Here is an 18,967-nt window from a genome sequence, read left to right as displayed (position 1 = left end):
TCCAAAGTACTTCTGCCAAATAGACTGATTACAGAACATTGATTTAAAGTTATAATTAAGCATTTGGGGAATTGTTTGACAACTGTGGGTGGTGTCAGCACAATTTAAGTGCTTAAGGATTCAGGATTTCAATTGAGATGGATGCTCCAGACATAGTACTTCATTCAGGTGGATGTGGAGAGAAGACTACATCTTTCTGCTACTGGGTTATAAGAGATTTATGTGCTGTCTTTCAAGTCAGAAACCAAATAGTCACAGTAGAATATTTATGTCCTACTTTTGGCATGTATACACGTACACTGAATCAAATTTACATGTACCTGCGTGCGCACACACACACACACACACACACTTAATCTTCACTATGACTTGGCAAAGTAGTTACATCAAGCCCATTTGACAGATTAGGAGACCAAGATTACAGAAGAATTAAATGCTTTGCTTAAAAGTAACATATAATAAGAAGTAACATACTATAACGATTAAGTGTGTATGTGGATACATATGTATGTATGTATAAGAATAAGTAAGCCATGTATAATGATGACTGTATTAATGTGTATCTATAAATTATAACAACTACTTATGTTTTAGATACTGTCACCATTATCTTTTGTGTGTTTGTGATCAGTTGTAGTATATCAGTACTATTCTTATAACTGTAGTAGCTGGACTAGATTATCTATGAGATTTAGATTTATTTATCAGCTTTCATTGTTATGATTCTCTGAGTCTAGCATCAGATGGTAAAGTCTAGAAGAGATACCTAAGATCTTTTCAGCCCATCAATTAAATCAAAATGTTTAATTTATATAGGGGCATGGTTTAGGGGTATCACTCTCCATTGTTTTGATGGGTCTAGAGAACAATGCTTACACTTAGCAACAGTCTGCTGTTCAGTTGTTTTTGAATTTAAGAACATATTAAATAACATTAGATATAAACCAAAATTATGTTTAGAGAATATATTTCTTTAATGGTTGTGTTTATGTAAGTATAACATAGGTTAATCCTCATTTGGTTTATTGTCCAGAAACTTAACTATGGCATGCCATTTCATTTTAAAAGAAGAAATTTCGCCTTCTATTGAACAAATTTACAAGATATTCTGCTTAACGTCATCCTTCAGTTTTCTTACAAAAATCCTTATAAAAGTGAAGACAAAATTAAGGCAACTACTCAATATTAAAGTATAAATGACATTGCAAATTCAATATATGGATATGTATATTTTCAATGCACAGATATTTAAAGATGACATTTTTAATCATCTCAATCATGCAAGCAGCTCCTTAATCAACTTGCTATGCAATAGCAGTATCAGAGCATGTGCGTTTTAACATCTAGAGGAACAAGAGGTTATGCAGATATTGATAGGGGGGTTAAGTTTTCACTAAAATATTTTCATCCACATTCTTGTTCTCTCAATAGACTCATGAATTAGATGAGGGAGATATTTTCTTCTTCTGACAACAGTGGAAAGTGAGACATGGAGAGATGAAGAGACTTGTCCTAGGGTCCCTCAGTATTAGCTGAAGAGGAGGATTAAGACCTCCTCCTTGCACTCCTGTTGCAACAAACCATACTACACATGGATAGTGGTCCTTTTTCTTTCTAAATACAAGAAAGTGCTTGGATTATTTTGAGATGTAAAAAGGCCTCTTCACTTTGCCTTCCTGGGAGGGTTATTTCCTATTCATTTTTTTCCATACACTAGAGAATAAATAGCCTTTAAAAAGAAATGAAAAGGTCCTTTTAAGTTACACATTAGTGGCTTAGGGTAAAAATAAAATTTAACTCCCAATCATATTAATCCCCGTAGTATTATGAGAGCACAAAATATGGTAATAATTCTATATTATTATAAAAATCATTGTATAACTCTGCACAGATGAAATACCATGTAAACACTAAGTATGTAGTGCTGATACTACACTCTCCACCCATTCATAAAGAAAACTGTATGAATAGCAAATAACATAATAGTGGGGAAAATAAGGGAGCTTTTAAAAGAAATCCTTTGTAATAATTGAATCCCTGCCACAAACCCAATTTTGTTGTAGAGCCAGATTCTATGTCGTAAGACAAATACAGAGTTCTGTAATTTATTTAGGCACATTTAAATAAAATAGCCAAAACAAATTGAATATAACACGCCAATATAATCTTGGTAAAAAGAAAGAAATGATTGACACTCTTTTACGTTTGTTTTTGTTGATCATCAGTCCTTTTTATAAGTTGCTTTTCAAAACACCTTGGAAGTAAACAATGAAGGGAAGCAACTCTAGGTATGAAAAGTAGAAATACATGTATTTCGTTTTCATTAATTCATTACAGACATAGTTTTTGAGTCAAATCTGTGCTAGGAACTGAATATGTAATCAGGGGTCAGTGGAAGACACGATGGGGTTTGATTTCCCATGGGGACATCAAAGAGATGTACAATGATTATTCAATTTTAACTCAGGAAAATGCTACACCGAAAAGTCACATGGTGCTATGAGAGTTCGTGATAGATTTCCAGTCTAGTGAAAGCACGAGACAGACAACTGAGATCCACATCCTAACTAAAGCTCATTCACAGTCATCCCATTGTTCAGCATTAACATTCCAACATTCTTTTCTAGGTCACAATATTCTATTGGATTTGTTACCCCTGACTGCAGAGTTTTGCTTGAAAATGAATGATATTTTTTAAAGAACAAAAATGATGTAAATTTTTGGAAATGCTCTGAAGACTGCTTTTCATTTTTGAAAAAAATCTGTATGATAGACAAATACTTTCATAAGGACAATTAGATACAGTCATGCTGTGGTCTACAACATTATCTTAACATAAATTCAATTTAAGAATCAACAGCCCGTTCGTGGGTTTTTGCTCCACCAACTTCCTACCTAACAGTCTAGGTACACACTACATAAGGGCTTCGAGTTACATATCTGAAAATGGGTCCGTTTTTCTGTCCTTACCTTCAACTGATACATCCTCTCTGAGTCTTTGATAATCCAATATAAGTAGTAAAATACAGTCGAATTTTCATTTCCAGATTTATTCTATTTCTCTTTACAGGGAAAACCATGACTAACTTAAATATACATATCAGTTGTGAGCTTACAATTAATTTCGGAAATATTTAAGCATGAAGACTTGGATACAATAGAATCAAGAATTCAGTGAATTCTGTGGAACATTTTAGCAGTAAATGCAAAATGCACTATGTGTATCTTATAAAAATATGCACAGAAAGAGATTTTTGTGACTTAGTATTTTTTTTAATATTGATACACTATAATAGTGGGTAAAGGAATAAATGCTGGTAATTATATGTTAATAAATTATCAACTACTTTTTAAATTTAATTCCTTCCTTCAAATTATTCTATTAGTATAAGCAAGTGTGTTTTTAGTTCCTTTCAGTTAATCCTTCTACAAGGAAGCTATCAAATACTCATGCATATATATGCAAGTCTGCAACTTTTTGATAATGTTTATCTTAAATTACATAAAGCAATACCTACTTCATCATGTAAAAGATTGAGTAAATGCATCTTCTTGCTAAATTATTCCAAAATGAAAGATGAAACAAAGCAACCTTAACGCTGATGCTACATACGGGTATTTTCCCTTTCTTAACAGGAAAGTGATTTTTCCCTAGTACATCTTGATAGGGAAAATTTGAAGAGATAATTTTTTTTGTCAGGGACAACATTTAGATAATTCCAGGTTAAAAAAAGAATACCATCTAAGCAAATCAACTTCTTTTAATTTTGCTCTGCTGAAGAAATTCTAAATTCTTCCTTTTTAAATAATTTTTAATAATTTTCAAAAATGTCTTGGTTTTTTTCAGATTTGTACATTTGAAATTGACTATTCCTGGTGTAATTCCACAATAAATTACTTAAATAATTACTTACATTCTTTGATAATTATCTAAAACATAAATGACCTTCATAACCTTAATAAACCCATATTTTTGGAAGCTATAAAAATGTAGATAAATTCAGTATATTCTACACCTAAGCAGCTTTTACAACTAAATTATTTTAGAAAATTTCCCTAATTCTGCTTCCAACATTATTTTTTATCTGTAAGACATTCAATTGATATAGATATATCATAACATGCACTATCCTTCTCTAAAAATGTGGAAAGTGCATAGTATCAGAATTATAGCCATTTTAGATATTAGTGCTGGTGCTATTTCTTCACTTTGGGGGCTCTCCCACACAATCTTATTATGCTGCTTTAGACTTTTTCAAGATTGAGGTGGAGTGAGGGAGGTGCGTTCAAGGAACAAAAAGGTCTTAGTTTTTACTGGTGATACAGATGCCTAAACTGGAGCCATTTTTTCATGATGGGATTGGGCGGCTCCATGGAGACAGTTCCTCTCCTGGAGATTCAACACTGCATTACTCCCTGCTGGCTGGTGATGCAAAGTCCTCCCTAAACTCCACTGGCTGAGACACCTCCACCCCGGTTCTACGGTTCTGCTCGTATGGTCTTGCCAAACAGGTAGTCCTTTAAAGAGAGTTCGGGCAGAACTGCGCTTCTGGCATCCACTTTGTTCGTGGGAAAACTAAACAAAATAAAAACCTCAGCAAAATTGTCTGTAGGATTCTGAAAGTGAAAGTCTTTATCATTCAGATTCACCATTGGGGTAGTTCAAACCAGCCAATTAACCTTTAGACTTGTCAGGAAAAGAACAGACTACGGCAGTCATTGGACAGTTTACCCTCTGACTACAGGACACATTTCCCTAAGAATTCTCTATCCACCTCTGTTGAGAGAACGCTAAGGACAGCTGGTCTGAAAGTTTTCCTGTTTGGGGTAGAGATAAGAATCAGTCTGTTAGTTTCTTTACATAGCAGGCATGCATGCCTGGGTTTCTTGAATTTCTATTCTTTTGCCTCCACGTGACGATGGAGCAACCTCCCACCACCGGAGAGATAAAACTGTACAGCTCTTCTCCTAGGGCAGTAACTCTTTTCCACAAGAACTCCTCTCATTGAATCCTCAACCTTTTATTATATAGCTGCAAAATGTCTGAAAATAAAAAACAAAACAAAGCTGGTTTTTGACCTTTTCTCGAAAATTCTGTCTCTTCTAAGGCGTCTACCACATTTATATTACACCGGAGTATAATATTTGTCATCTGTTTTTCACAGACATGGGACATCAGTTATAATATTGGGAAAATCTTATTTAATATTCTCTTTGCTATGCAATGTGTTCCTTCGAGATACTCATGGGTTAGTCACCTTCTTCAGGTCTTTGCTCAAATGTCACATTTGCAACAAGGCCTACACGGACCACTTTAATGTATTATTACAAACTCCCCACCACCTTGTACTCCCAATTTCCCTTTTCTTCTTCTTTGTTTTCTTTTTCCTTAATACCTACTTATATAGAAAGTAATTACAAAATTTGAATATTAACGAGTTTGCTAATTTTACCTTTTGCTTTCCAACTCTCTCAGCTAGAAACCAGGATCCATGAAGGCAAGGATATAACTGATAGGGCCTCACTTTTACAGACCCACCTTCCCCCTAAGAGATGTTCAGTCATTATTTGCTTAAATAATAAAAATTGCACTCATTTTTCCTAAAATTTCTTGTTCTATTAAGAAAGATAAAAAGAAAACTATTTTCAACTTTTTTATAATATCTCATTTACTTGGGTTTCAATAAAAAACATCAGAAAATGCAAATGCACATACAACAAAATATTGGAGATTGTGGTTGCACACTTAGATTCAAGTGACCAAAAATATGCCTTCCTGAATTTCTATTTATTTATTTAATCATACTATAGTTAATTCCTACTCACTGTGTTCCCACAATGTGCTGAAGACACAGCATTGAATGGAAAAATGTAGTTCTTGCTTTGTAGGACTTCTATTCTGGCATAAACATTTATTCTAAATACTTTAATATTTATAATATAAGCACATTATATAAGGTATGCTATTTTTTGAAAATTATAACCCTACTTATGAATTTACCTATAAACCATGTCATACCTACATGTTGATTTGTTTCACTTACTGCCTCCAGTTTAAGGAAATTGTGGAGCTAGATGCACATTTTACACTCAGCTATTTTTTAAATCCACAAATCAACATAATTTTGTTCTTTTGCCCCTTAAATTTGGCATGTTAATTGACATGGGATGTTAATTGACTCTTGTTGAGCTCCAAAATGCCGTGTTAAATGTGAAATAGAAATTAAGCAAGAAGGACAAACTCCTTCCTGCCTGCCTCCTGCCTTCAACAAATGTTTATCAAGTTCTTAGTACTTAACAGGCACTGTACTAGAAGATGGATAAAACACTAATTATCAGCACAAATCTTGCAGACAGCAAGTGAATAAATAAACTTCAAATTGTGACAGTGTTGTGGAAATACATAATGAACAGAGGAAAAGTGTGGTGTGATGAAAAGATCAGGAAATTTCACTTTGCATAGGGTGGTCAGCAAAGGCCATTAGGAATAAGGGTAAGAAGTCGAGATTGTAAGGAGACGAAGTGTATCGAGCTATGGAAAAATTGACGGAGAGACCATTCTCATCATGCTAACCCAAGGCAAGGGCCTGAAGAGGTGGGTCTTATTTAGGAACTAAAAGAAGACCCCAGATGGCCTGAGGAAGATGATCAGGATGGGAAAGTCAGGAGATAGGATTTGGAGGCAGGAATCTATTTCCTAATGCATGGTGTTCTATGTTCTACTGAAAATCTTAACAGGACTAGGAACCAGTTATTGAGCCTGCTATTAGGGCAATGACTTGAAACAATCATTTGATGGCACAGTTAAGAAATTATTGCACTTTATTTAACTAATGTGTTTAAACAGATTTATTCATACGGAGCTAAATATTTTGGATTGAGCAAGTGGCAAAGACTGTTGCTAAATTTCAAATTAATTAATGTGATTTGGGCATGAATTTATTATTTAAGTTTTTATGGGATTCTCATCAAGAGCACTAGTAAAAGTACACTTATTTCTTATCCAAAAAGTTTGTTATTGGAATTTAATCTGTATACAAAAGATCCAGGAAGATAATATCTGATCCGAAAGTCAAAAAGAGATTTAAAAATTGTGCTGCAAATTAACAAGAAACTAGAGTGCCATTTCATTAGTAAAATTATCTTTTTTTCCACAAGATTTTTGACTTTTCAGGCCCAATTAACTCATACTTTAATATCTGGAGATTTCACAGGAATCTCACATTATGGAATATTTTGAAAAGTTCAGTGATTTAGTTTACAGAATAATAGTTTCACTTATAAGTTATTATACAGAAAAACTGACTTTGTTTTGGTGTAGAGATGTGTAAATTTCAACACATTCAAATTATTATACCCTAAGTACAACCCAAATCAGAATACTGAACAGTTTTGTCTCCTCAAAAAAAAAAAAGTTAACTTCTTATAACAACTGGATTGTTATTTATCACTGAACAGTTTTAGTACAAGAATATGGTATAATTAGACTCATATGGTTCATTTAACACAATGCCTTTGAGATCCATCTAAGTTACTGATGTGTCAAATAAGCACATCAAGGGGTTCAACATCATTAGCCATTATCCATTATGAAAATGCAAATGAAAATCATAATAAGATATTGCTACATACTTATTAAAATGGGAAAATAAAAACCATACTGCCAAAACCAAATGTTGGTGAGGATGTGAAGCACCTGGAACTCTCCTACCTTGCTGGTGAGAATAAGAAAGTGATATAGTTACTCTGGACAACCACTTGGTAATTTCTTCCATTAATACATATACCTAACATAATGCTCAGGAATCCCAGTCCTAAATATTTACATGGGATAATTAAAAATGTGTATTCCAGACTAATTGATTTTAAAAAACACCAATTATGTAGGAAAGATGTTTCATAAAAATGCTTACATAAAAGTGATGAAATTAACTTTCTAAGATGGAAGATTCTTTTATTCTGATAGGAGAACACACTTTTGATTTGAATGAATAATGAACTTTTCACTGATTATGTGTTCCGTTTTAGTAATACTGGTGATTATGTATCTGATGGTATTGGAAAGACTAGGAAAAATGATGACAGAGAAAATGAGAGGGAGAAGGAGGGATTCCTTGGGGGGCTCATTTCACAATTTGTGCTTTAGTGTTGCAGCCTTTTGTAAGAAGTAATAAAATACTACTCAGAAAAGGCAATAAATTACTTTGTTATTCCATTAAGGCTCTCTCTCAGTAAGATTAATTCATAATTATTTGAGGCTTTTAGCCTTCTTGTATGGCAAAAGATCTAAATGTGTAAATCATAAATTATACAAGTAGTCCTTTCTAATATATAAACTTTTTATTTGCCTGTGATATCAGCCTCCTAACTTAAAAAACATGTTTAAGAATGGGGGAAAGTTAAAATGACTTCAAATTCAATTGGAGACTTTTTTTTTGTATTGTTCCAGAATTCCAGGAACAACAGTAATTTTGGACTTTCTAAAATGCATTCTTAGAGCACTAATTGGTGCTTATTCTTAGTATAGAACTTTTAAAAAAAGTAATAATCCCAAGTGCTAAGAATAGTGCTGAGCTCATCAGAGATGTCTGTGAATAAACACAAATGAGTGAATGAACACAGCATTTCCATGATCTGGAGACTGCATAATCCCTAGTTATGTAAATTCATATTACATAGAGATAAAAATAAACTATTTATATAATAAGAGTAGGAGGAATGAAGAAGAACAGTATTAGCAAAAAGACTGAAAGATAAGGATGAGACAAGACTGATTAACTTTTAAAGTGAATAATAAAACCTTCATTTTGAGAAAATATTTTATCTGTAAATAGTCAATGAAAACTTAGAAGTCCCTAGAATTGGCCATGACTTCAGGGGCAGGTTACGCATTTGTTTGGCTTGAACTTAAAGATCGAAGTTATAGCACAATTTCAGGAAAAGGAAGGAAGGAAGGAAAGAAGGAAGGAAGGAGGGAGGGAGGGAGGAAGACAGATGAAAAAAAGAAAGATAATCAGAACTATAGTCACTCAAGTTGAACGTACACATGTTGGTAAAACTCCTGTATGAAAATCAAATTTTAATCAACTACCTGAAAAAAATTAGCTCCAGGGTTCCAAATCTTTGATAAGTAAAAGAAAAGTGAAATAAATGTTTCATTTCTCTTGGCCACAAAGTGGAAAACGCTACAGTAGTATAAATTTTCAATGCAATTTAAATACATGTCAATCTGATATATTTTGTTATGCATCTGAATATATACAGATATTGCAGGTCATAAAACCAGGCTCCGTTTTCATACACTTTAATACATATTCTTAGTGGCCATTAAACTAACCCAAATATGAAACAGTTTAATCTTTCAACCATGTATCAGCTGAAAGTACACAATTCGATTCATCTGTGGTCCCCTTACAAATATGTTAAAAAAAAAAAATGCATGTTTGTATATATGACCTTTTTTGCTTAAAAAAGGACTAAAAGTTTTATCAGTTTCTCAAAATATTTTGTATTCTACAAACTATTCTTCTTACCCACAGAAATTGACAGTTGAAAGTGAACAGGAAGACACATTGATAGAAATAGCTTTAACATCAAGTGGAAGGTGCTGACAGACAGAGCTTAGTCATGCTCTAAAGCCCGTGAAAATGCTTTTAATATTGTCTGGCATCATTATGAGCGTTGTCTTTTTCTAAATGTTCGGGTGTTTAGGTACACAAATAGACCAGAGCTGTTTTGATATCAGCATTGTACTTGGCATTTTTTCCATCTGCAAGTGTGTCTTCCATAAAGGAGCCTCAAATACGAGCTGATTAACTGAAGGGTTAAAAAATCTAAATCTATAAGACATCGTTTGCATTTTCCAAATTCAGCCACCTTTCTAGTTTTGCCATATATAAGCGACAATTGATCATTTATTTACTGATTTTTTTTATGAAACCGAGTATCCTTTCCGTATAATTATTTTATGTATCATATTGAATAATAAAAACTAAAAAATGGAAAATCAGTGTCACTTCTCATAACAGCAGTAATTGCAAGGTAAATTCAGTGACACCAGAACAAAGTTATCAAACTTTAATATAAAATGTTGTCCAGAAGTGCTGAGCTTGCCGTTGTTCATGTTAGAAAGGAAGTGAGCAAATTGGTAAAAGGGGCTAAAGACACATTAGAAGTTAAATGTAATAAAAAGGTTTTTCTAATTATGTATTTCAATACCTTTTAATATTGTGCCCTTGTGACATTTAATTAAAATTGTCTCTGTTCCAGGGGCAGGTGTCCCAAACTTTGGAAAACACTAATATGGGACTATCTTAGTACGTAAATTTTAAGGAAAATGTTTTTTTGAATTTCCAGTTTACTTTGAAAGACCAAGTGACCTCTGAGTTTCCTACTGTGTTTCCCGGAGAATAGGACACTGTCTTATATTTATTTTTTCTCAAGAAGACACCCTAGGGCTTATTTTCAGGGGATGTCTTCCTCTGCACCAAAATGCATGGTGTGGCTATTCAGATATGCTGCATAGCCATGCTCATAACTAGGTCTTATTATTGGGGCAGGGCTTATATTTAACAAATGCATAGAAATCCTGCTAGGGCTTATTTTTGGGGTAGGTCTTATTTTCAAGGAAACATGGTAATAGCAGTTATCAAAGTAGTTATGTGCTCTAAGAAAAGAAAGCTCAGGTGGGTCTGCCATACTATCTTATAGTAGCTCTTAATTATGGTTACACCTTAGAATTAAATACCTATGTTTTGGTCCCTCTGTAGACCAATTAAATCAGTATCATGAGAGGTAGGCCTTTAGTATTGGCACTTTTTAAAAGCCTTCCATGTAATTTTAATAGGCACTTAGGTTTAATAATGACTGGTTTTTCATGTTTGGGAGACTGAGGCAGGTGGATTGGCTGAGTTCACAAGTTCGAGACCAGCCTAAGCCAGAGTGAGACCCCCATCTCTAAAAATAGCTGGGCATTGTGGTAGGTGGCTGTAGTCCTAGCTCCTTTCCCAAGGTGGGACTATAGTCTGAGACAAGAGAATCTCTTGAGTCAAAGAGACTGAGGTCACTGTTACCTGTGACCCTATGACAGCCCTCTACCCAGGATGACATAGTGAAACTGTCTCAAAAAAAAAACCCCCAAAAAACAAAAAAACAACAACTGATCTGACTGATTTATTTCTAGTTTTGAATATTCAGTGTGTGCTGGATATTATGCTATTATGTATTCTTAATGCATCGTTGTTTTCATCACATAAATACTTTGCATTTCTTTCTTAATTCGTTTCTCTTAATTTATGACATTAGCGTTTATGGTTTGCATATCTTCTGTGGTTAAAATTGATCTTGGATTTTCATAGTTTACAATTTTATGTGTCAGTGCCTCCCAGTTTGGTTTGAATGTGGTGATACTTGCAATCAATTCATCTTAACTAATAAAACCTCATTTATTTGATACAGGGTATAGGTGGCTGTTCATAAAATAAAGTTAGCATTTGACACATTGGAAAATTTACATCTGATAATTGATTCAGTCAAATAAACACACTTGCAAACAGCTGTCTGCCTAATATCAAAGACATGAATAGGCTGTGAGGTAAGGAGGTGACTTTAAGTAGGAAAATTTGTGAATTGAATGCATTATTCTTCACCCTAACTGTACCCTCTTTGATATACACACTCATGTGTACACAACCATGCAAAAGGCACCCTTCTCAAATGGCTTTGCAAAAGGCACTTACTTGTCCTTGGTGGGAGGTATAGAATCTCATGAACCCCTGGAAGGCCTGTATGAAGCAGCAACTGGTCTCCAGGGTCCTATTCCCTGCACGTTACTATATTTCTCACAAATTTCCAGTCTTCCCAGAGAGGACAGAGTGGGGTCCCCTGTCCCATGATCATATGCTGAGTTCCCTGTACCCCTGAGGATGCACACTCACTCATTCTACCTGTGCCTACGTTCGTTCTCTGCCAAATCCCACCCTTCACAGTGGCTGGAGGGTTCTCCTTGAACTGAGCTAGCTTTTCTGTGTGCCTTGCCCCTGCAGTGCACATTGCTTTCCAAACAGAGGAGGAATTTAAATCACAAAGCTTATCGCATCCGTTAGGTTAGCAAGCTTTGCTGTTATTCCTCAGTGTGAGGAGATCTAATTTTTGGTATCTGCAATGGAGAGTTTATGAATCCAAATTTTATTAACTTTGTGCTGAAGGCACCATATGTTTTATGGTGCTCAGGCATAAACTGATTTATTGCCCTGAGGGAAAATAAGCAAGGGCAATAATTTATTTTAGATAATTTTATTGTTTGATGAATGTACAGCAGCAGCAGATTTTTTAGCCCCAAATTCTTTTTTTTTTCTTTTTTTTTGAGACAGAGTCTCATTCTGTCATCCTGGGTAGAGTGCCATGGCACCATAACTCATAGCAACCTCAAACTCTTGGGCTCAAGAGATCCTCTAGCCTCAGCCTCCAGAGTAGCTGGAAACACAGGTGTCCACCATAATGCTCTGCTAATTTTTTTTCTCAATTTTTAGTAGAGAGCAGGTCTTGCTCGTGCTCTGGCTGGTCTCCAACTCCAGAGCTCAAGTAATCCCACCCAGCCTTTCAATTCCTTTCTTAAAACCGTGAAGAATAATGGTTAAATGTTTTGTTTGACTTTAGCCAACCAAAGTGACTATCGGTAATTACAACTATGTTTCTTTATCTACAAAAAGGGAATAATTATAGGAATATCACAGTTTGGGGGATTAAGTTGGAAGTCTATAAACTTATACCCAGAAGATAGTGAATAAAAGTGGCTTGTTTAGTTTCTTTCCTCATTTCCTCCTTCCTTCCTTCCTTTCATTTCTCTCTCTCCCCCTTGCTCTCTCTCTCTTTCTTTCTTATCTTTCTCTCTCTCTTTTTTTTTTTTTTTTTTTGAGATAGAGTCTCACTCTGTTGCTCAAGCTAGAATGCTATAGCATTAGCCTAGCTCACAGTAACCTCAAACACCTGGGTTTAAGGTACCTTCCTGCCTCAGCCCCCCAAGTAGCTGAGACTACAGCACACCCCACAACACCTGGCTAATTTTTATACTTTTAGTAGAGACAAGATTTGGCTCTTGGTCAGATTCATCTTGAACTCCTGAGCTCAAGGGATCTTCTCATCTCGGCATCCGAGAGTGCTAGGATTACAGGCATAAGTTACTATGTCCAACTAATTTTTGGTATTATTATTGCACTGAGGAAAACTGGTGAGCAAAAAATTGATTATTTCCTCAAATCATCATTAAACACACAGTCATGAAATTTATTGTTTAGTAATGGAGACAGAAAATAGGCATATTGTGATAAATGTAATGAAGCAATCTATTTATGAGAACATATAACGTGAAGTGGGCAACACATGTAGAGAGACAGTCAGAAATTGCCTCTATGAGAAGATGATGGTTGTGGTGAAAATGGAAAGGTAACAAGAAACAAGCGATGTCAGGTATTAGGTGAAGACATGGAGGAAAGGAAGGACTGTAGGCCGAGAGGACTGAGTGTGTACACAAAGGTACGGCCAGGGAGCCTGATTTCCAGAAGTAAACCAGCTCTCAGGTAACAAGATGTAAAGAACAAGGCATTCTTCTAATGATGATGCTTTGGGAGCATGGGATTCTCCCTGGATCCCATAGCCTGCTGAGAATCTCAGGCAGCAGGGCGTCCCCACTTGAGTGGTAAGGAAGAAATAGAGATGTAGGAGCTATAAGCAGTAGGTCTTCACAATTTAGAGGTCACCCTGGCCCAGAAAATGGAAATTTTTCATAGAAAACATTCAAAGGTATCATTTTCCTGGCACAGATGTCTTGAGAGATTTATTTTGATGTGCAAAATACTATGCACATGGCTCATTGCATTTACAAACGTTACCCAAAATTTATACCAATATAATGGTAGTGAAAATAATGTTGTAAAAGACTGAACACTCATCACTTAAAAATATTTCAAATATATGTATATATTTTGTTTTTAATTAAACTACTTGCCCTTATTAGAGAAAATACATATATTTTCTGTCTCTGTGATGAGAAACACCAGATTAAAAGAGGCTTAAATGAAAACACAAATGCTCTTATTTGTCATCCAAATGTTTGCCGTCCTGCTCTCTTGGGGGAGGGCAGCGATTAAACACTCCTCTCTGACTGAACTTAAAGTTTCATTAAATCTGTGGGAATCTGAGATATCTGGACTGAAATTTTAAATTCCAGGAATTTGAAAATGATTAATCTTTACAATGACAACCATCCAGGATATGTAGCAAAATTCAAATTTTTAAAATCTTGCATATAATCTTGAGCAACCTCTCATTGCATAATATCTATGCAAGATTCTTTTATCAAGTCCTTTTTTTCAAAATAGAATCAATGTTGGCTTCTAATTACAAATATGGATTTGTATTCATAAACATGCCTAAATTGAAGTCATGCGTAAAACTCTAAAAATAAAAATGAATAATTGAATCTACAACAAGGGGATTCAGATTCTAATCTAAGGCAAGAACTTGGAAAACTATACTTTTTAAAAACCCCATTTGTACACACACAGAGTCTTGAATAAGTGCCACTGATAAATATACATGATTCCCTTGTCTAAGTTGTTAAAATAAAGATTCTGCTGATTCAGGAGGCGGTGGTTGGGGGTCCCAGGGGTTTCCATTTTTAGCAAGCTCCCAGGGGCTGTTGTTGCTGGTAGTCCAAGATTCTTGGTAAGGCAGTTTTCATATACTTATTTGAAAGTTTTCATAGATGAAAACTTTACGTTCTTTTCTGAGACTTTCTCAGCTGAATTATCACTCAGACAGCAACAACAAAAAAAGGTTTTTTAATCATCAATTTAAGAGTAATTTCAAGTTCAGTTCTTTCTTGCTATAAGAATATTTTATAGGCTGGGTGCCCATAGCACAGTGGTTATGGGCCCACCACATGCACTGAGGCTGGTGGGTTTGAACCCGGCCCTGGCCAGCTAAACAGTAATGACAACTGCAACAAAAAAATAGCCAGGAGTTGAGGCGGGCACCTTCAGTCCCAGCTACTTGGGAGGCTGAGGCAAGAGCATCGCTTAAGCCCAAGAGTTTGAGGTTGCTGTGAGCTGTGACACCATGGCACTCTACCAAGGACGACATAGTGAAACTCTGTCTAAAAAAAAAAAAAGGAATATTTTTGTAAACTATAAAGTGTGAGAAGGAATAATAACTACCAAAGGCTGGCTACTGCATTCAGACATTAAGATAGCGCTTTTAGCCAGAAGTTCAGTTTATATTTGCTTTCCACCCACTTAAATGTTGACTCGATTTTCATGAATCATTACCAAGGTATTTCTGGCCGGGTATTCTCACGGCATACACAGTTTTACAGAATGCCTCATAGAGTGGTCAGACTTCATTATTCCTAGATAGCCTACCTGTGACTATGGAGGTTCTTATCTCCAAAAAACCTAGAGAAAAGAAACAGCCAAGCTTGAATGCTTGAATGAATAAAGTTCTTTTTTTAAAGACAAATCTGGGAACAATCCCAGATTATGCATCAGCCTTTTAATTTAGACCTCAGCTAGGAAAGCTGTAGAAAGAAAAAAAAAAAAAGCTTCATTTATTTATAAAGTAGAGTCTCTTTATTTTTCTTCCTGGAAAACATTTATTTTTCTTCTTCTCAGCCTATATTATAATTGATAAAAGCCTTGAAACCACGTCTGAAGATTCAGGTTTTGGTAACAAGGTTGGAGCAGTTGTTACAAAGCTACCTGTGTCCCTTTACAACAATCACTGTAACAGACCTATTTCCAGTACTACATGTTAGGTCCTGTGCTAAGCCCTTAATAAGCATTATCTTAACCTTACATAAGAATGTGATATAGGTACTAGGATCAGCTGTATTTTAAAAATGAGAAGTTTGAGGCTTAGCAAGGTTAAATCACTGTTCCCAAGGTTATAATAACAGCAACAGAGCCAGGACATGAATCCAGAAAGCAGACCTAGTAATTCCCAACTCTCAAGTATGTGCCTTTAATTATTTCCTATTTTACTAGATAATAACTCTGAGAAAATTGCTGTTACAATTCTGGAAAGTAGCGTTCCTTCTAAGGAAGTATGCTTTATATTTTTATTTACTGTGTTTTTCCACTTAGTGTGCTGGATGATAGTAGTACCAGTAATACAGCACCAACAAACTTAGATCATTTATTTGGTTGAATGAGGAGGTGCCATAAACAAACAAACCAAACAATTTAATGCACATTCTTTCCTTTGAAGAAAATTTAATAGGATGCAGGTGTCTAACAAATGAGAGAAAGAGAGAAGGATTGATTCTTTGAAAAGCCACCTTTGCATGAGCAATTTAAATGGTGGTAAATTCCATATGATGACATGCAATGGGCCAACCACATTCTTTTTTCAATGAAATATTGGAAAGATTTGAAAATTATTTTGCCAGAGACCTTTTTTATCCTTTTCCTAAATTAGTAACATTTAGATCAGAAAATTAGCACTATTAGGCAAAACTCAGTGCTCTGGCGTAATTCCTCCCAAGAGGAATTTTTCTAGCAGTGAACTGTTGTTGTCTACAGTTTGCAGGGAGGGATTTCTCTTTGAGAGCTGGTTACAGCATTGCCCACTACATGATGCCACTAGCGGCACTCTGTGAAATTAATGTATGCTTAAAATTTCTATGCTCACTCAAGGGCAAGTTTAAGACCTTAGCTATGTTAGGGGTTTTTGCACATGAGTTTTTATAGTGTTTTCTATTTAGAAAGGTTTGGAAGTCATTGTGCTGGCTTACTAAATGGACCTACCCCCGTAACCAGTAATTTCCTTTAAAGGCTCATCTTCTATCTTTATTCTCAAACTAGATTAACACATAATTACCTTTCTTCTGCTGCATTTGGTCATCAAGATATATAAGTATATACATACATATACACCATATATGCCATTCACATGAACATACCTCTACACTCATACGTATGTATACTTAAGCTATTTGTGTACATATAGAATATAGCTACATTATGTGTGTGTGTGTACTTCAATCATATATATATGATGATGAATATTGTTGATGAAGGGTGATGAATCTGGTTTAGAATATGTAAATGTCTATGTATGTATATTGTGAGGATAATGTGGCATATTTGAAATCTGACAAAATTCATGCTTTATCATATGTGTAGGAAAATAGAATGAAAAAGGAATAGGTTTGAGAAATGTTATATTCTAAGTTTGTATTTTTAAAAAGTTTTACTCCAAATCACAGAGGTCACCAATATTCATTGAGTGCTGATAAATTGACAATGGACGCTTTTGAGAGGGTTTGTGTTGCCTTCGAGTTACAAAATAGAATCATCTTGGTGGTATGGAAATGGCAGCAGAGGAAAAAGTATGCTATAGAAATTCTAATCCCCTTCCAGAGTCACCCTGAGTTTGCGTCCAGCCCAGTTGTGGGAAGTTTTATGACAGGTTTGGGTACAGAAGACTGAATCACAGAGTGTCGCTTTTGATCAGTAACACAGGTAATTTCATTTCTGTGATTGCAGATTATGTTAACCATTAGTCTGAGTCTTCCGATTAGAAACCTTTGCCATAAGAAAGGGTGGTTTAAAGTCTGCAACTACATTTTTCTTCATAGTACTGGGTTCTTAACAACCAAAGATAAATGAACTGCTGTTGCCTTCAGGAGAAGTGAGGGAAAAAATAGACACACCCCTGCCCTCAGGGAAGCAAAGCAGCACAACTTTGTCCTTAGCGTTCAGTTAAGAAGGAAGAGGCATGTCTAGAGGACGGTGGGAGTAAATCAAGCATCAGGCTCTTTCATTAATAGGTTGGACGGAGGATGAAGTAGACATGTGCCTGAATTCCTAGCCTACAGTGTGATAGCTTAAACCTAGGCAGGTTGGCAGGAAGAACATTAAACATGGGAAAAGCTAAAATAACTAGTAAAACACAATGCATTTAGGGCAGAGAGGGCAGAGAATTCTGGAAATCAGAGCGCACACGTCAGCATGCTTTAACCTCCACCTGCACACTTTAATTAGTTAGACTAATTCTCAGGTAAGGCTTTTCATGCTTTTGTGTATTCCTTTATTCTTTTGTATCTCCCCTTCTTCACCAGTGGTCTGTAGGTAAAAGTCAACTTGGGTGTAATTGATGCAATTTTTGACCAATATTTTTTGTATTTTTAGCTTCACTAGCCAAAAATCTGATGATGACTATGAAGATTATGCTTCCAACAAAACATGGGTCTTGACTCCAAAAGTTCCTGAGGGTGATGTCACTGTCATCTTGAACAACCTGCTTGAAGGATATGACAATAAACTTAGACCTGATATAGGAGGTTTGTTAAAGCCTTTTGTGGTGTGCTACAGATAAGAACACACAGCATGTCTACCTTACGAGAAGAAAACGTCAGCATACTTTAAGACTCAGAAAGATTTAAGTTATACTTTTGTTGTGTATTGTAAAAATAAATAAATAGTGGTTAAATAGCTTTCAGACCTGGGGGCGGATGGGATATTGATATGTTCAAAATACAGAAATATGATTTTCAAGTGAAGCTTGAGAGCTCGAAATTCATATTTTTCCAGATATGCCAGACAGTGGCTGTAGGAAAAAGTGACAATCTCCTTATGAAGCAATGTCAAAAAAAGCAAAGAAAACAGTAATAGTAACTACAGGATATATATTGATGGCTTATTGCTATGTAACAAACAACTACAAAATCTCAGTAGCATTCAGCAATGAGCATTTACTTGTTCAGTGCTTAGCTGGGCTAAGGCAAGCTGGGACTAATTCTGTGTGTCTCATTCTACTCCTGAGACCAGCAGACTAGCTAGGAGAGTCCTTCTCACAACAGAAAGGAGCCAGAAAGAAAGTAGAAGCTGGCTCGGCGCCTATAGCTCAACCGGCTAGGGCGCCAGCCACGTACACCTAGGGTGGCGGGTTCGAGTCCCCAGCCCGGACC

General features: G+C 35.4%; 1 protein-coding gene across 2 annotated transcripts in view; it reads left to right on the top strand.

Moving 5' to 3' along the window:
- GABRG2 (gamma-aminobutyric acid type A receptor gamma2 subunit) overlaps positions 1-18,967 on the top strand; it is a 93,636-nt gene that overhangs the window by 4,687 nt on the left and 69,982 nt on the right. For both annotated transcript variants that reach the window (XM_003781975.2, XM_003781974.2), the window contains exon 2: positions 18,189-18,340. In XM_003781975.2, the coding sequence (XP_003782023.1) occupies positions 18,189-18,340 (152 nt within the window). The remainder of the gene's footprint in view (positions 1-18,188; positions 18,341-18,967) is intronic.

The sequence above is a fragment of the Otolemur garnettii genome, unplaced genomic scaffold (genome assembly GCF_000181295.1).
Source record: "Otolemur garnettii isolate 467f Iridium unplaced genomic scaffold, OtoGar3 scaffold00003, whole genome shotgun sequence".
Classification (NCBI taxonomy): domain Eukaryota; kingdom Metazoa; phylum Chordata; class Mammalia; order Primates; family Galagidae; genus Otolemur; species Otolemur garnettii.
The sequence above is the reverse complement of the archived record's forward strand: the minus strand, read 5'-3'. Positions and strand labels throughout refer to the sequence as shown.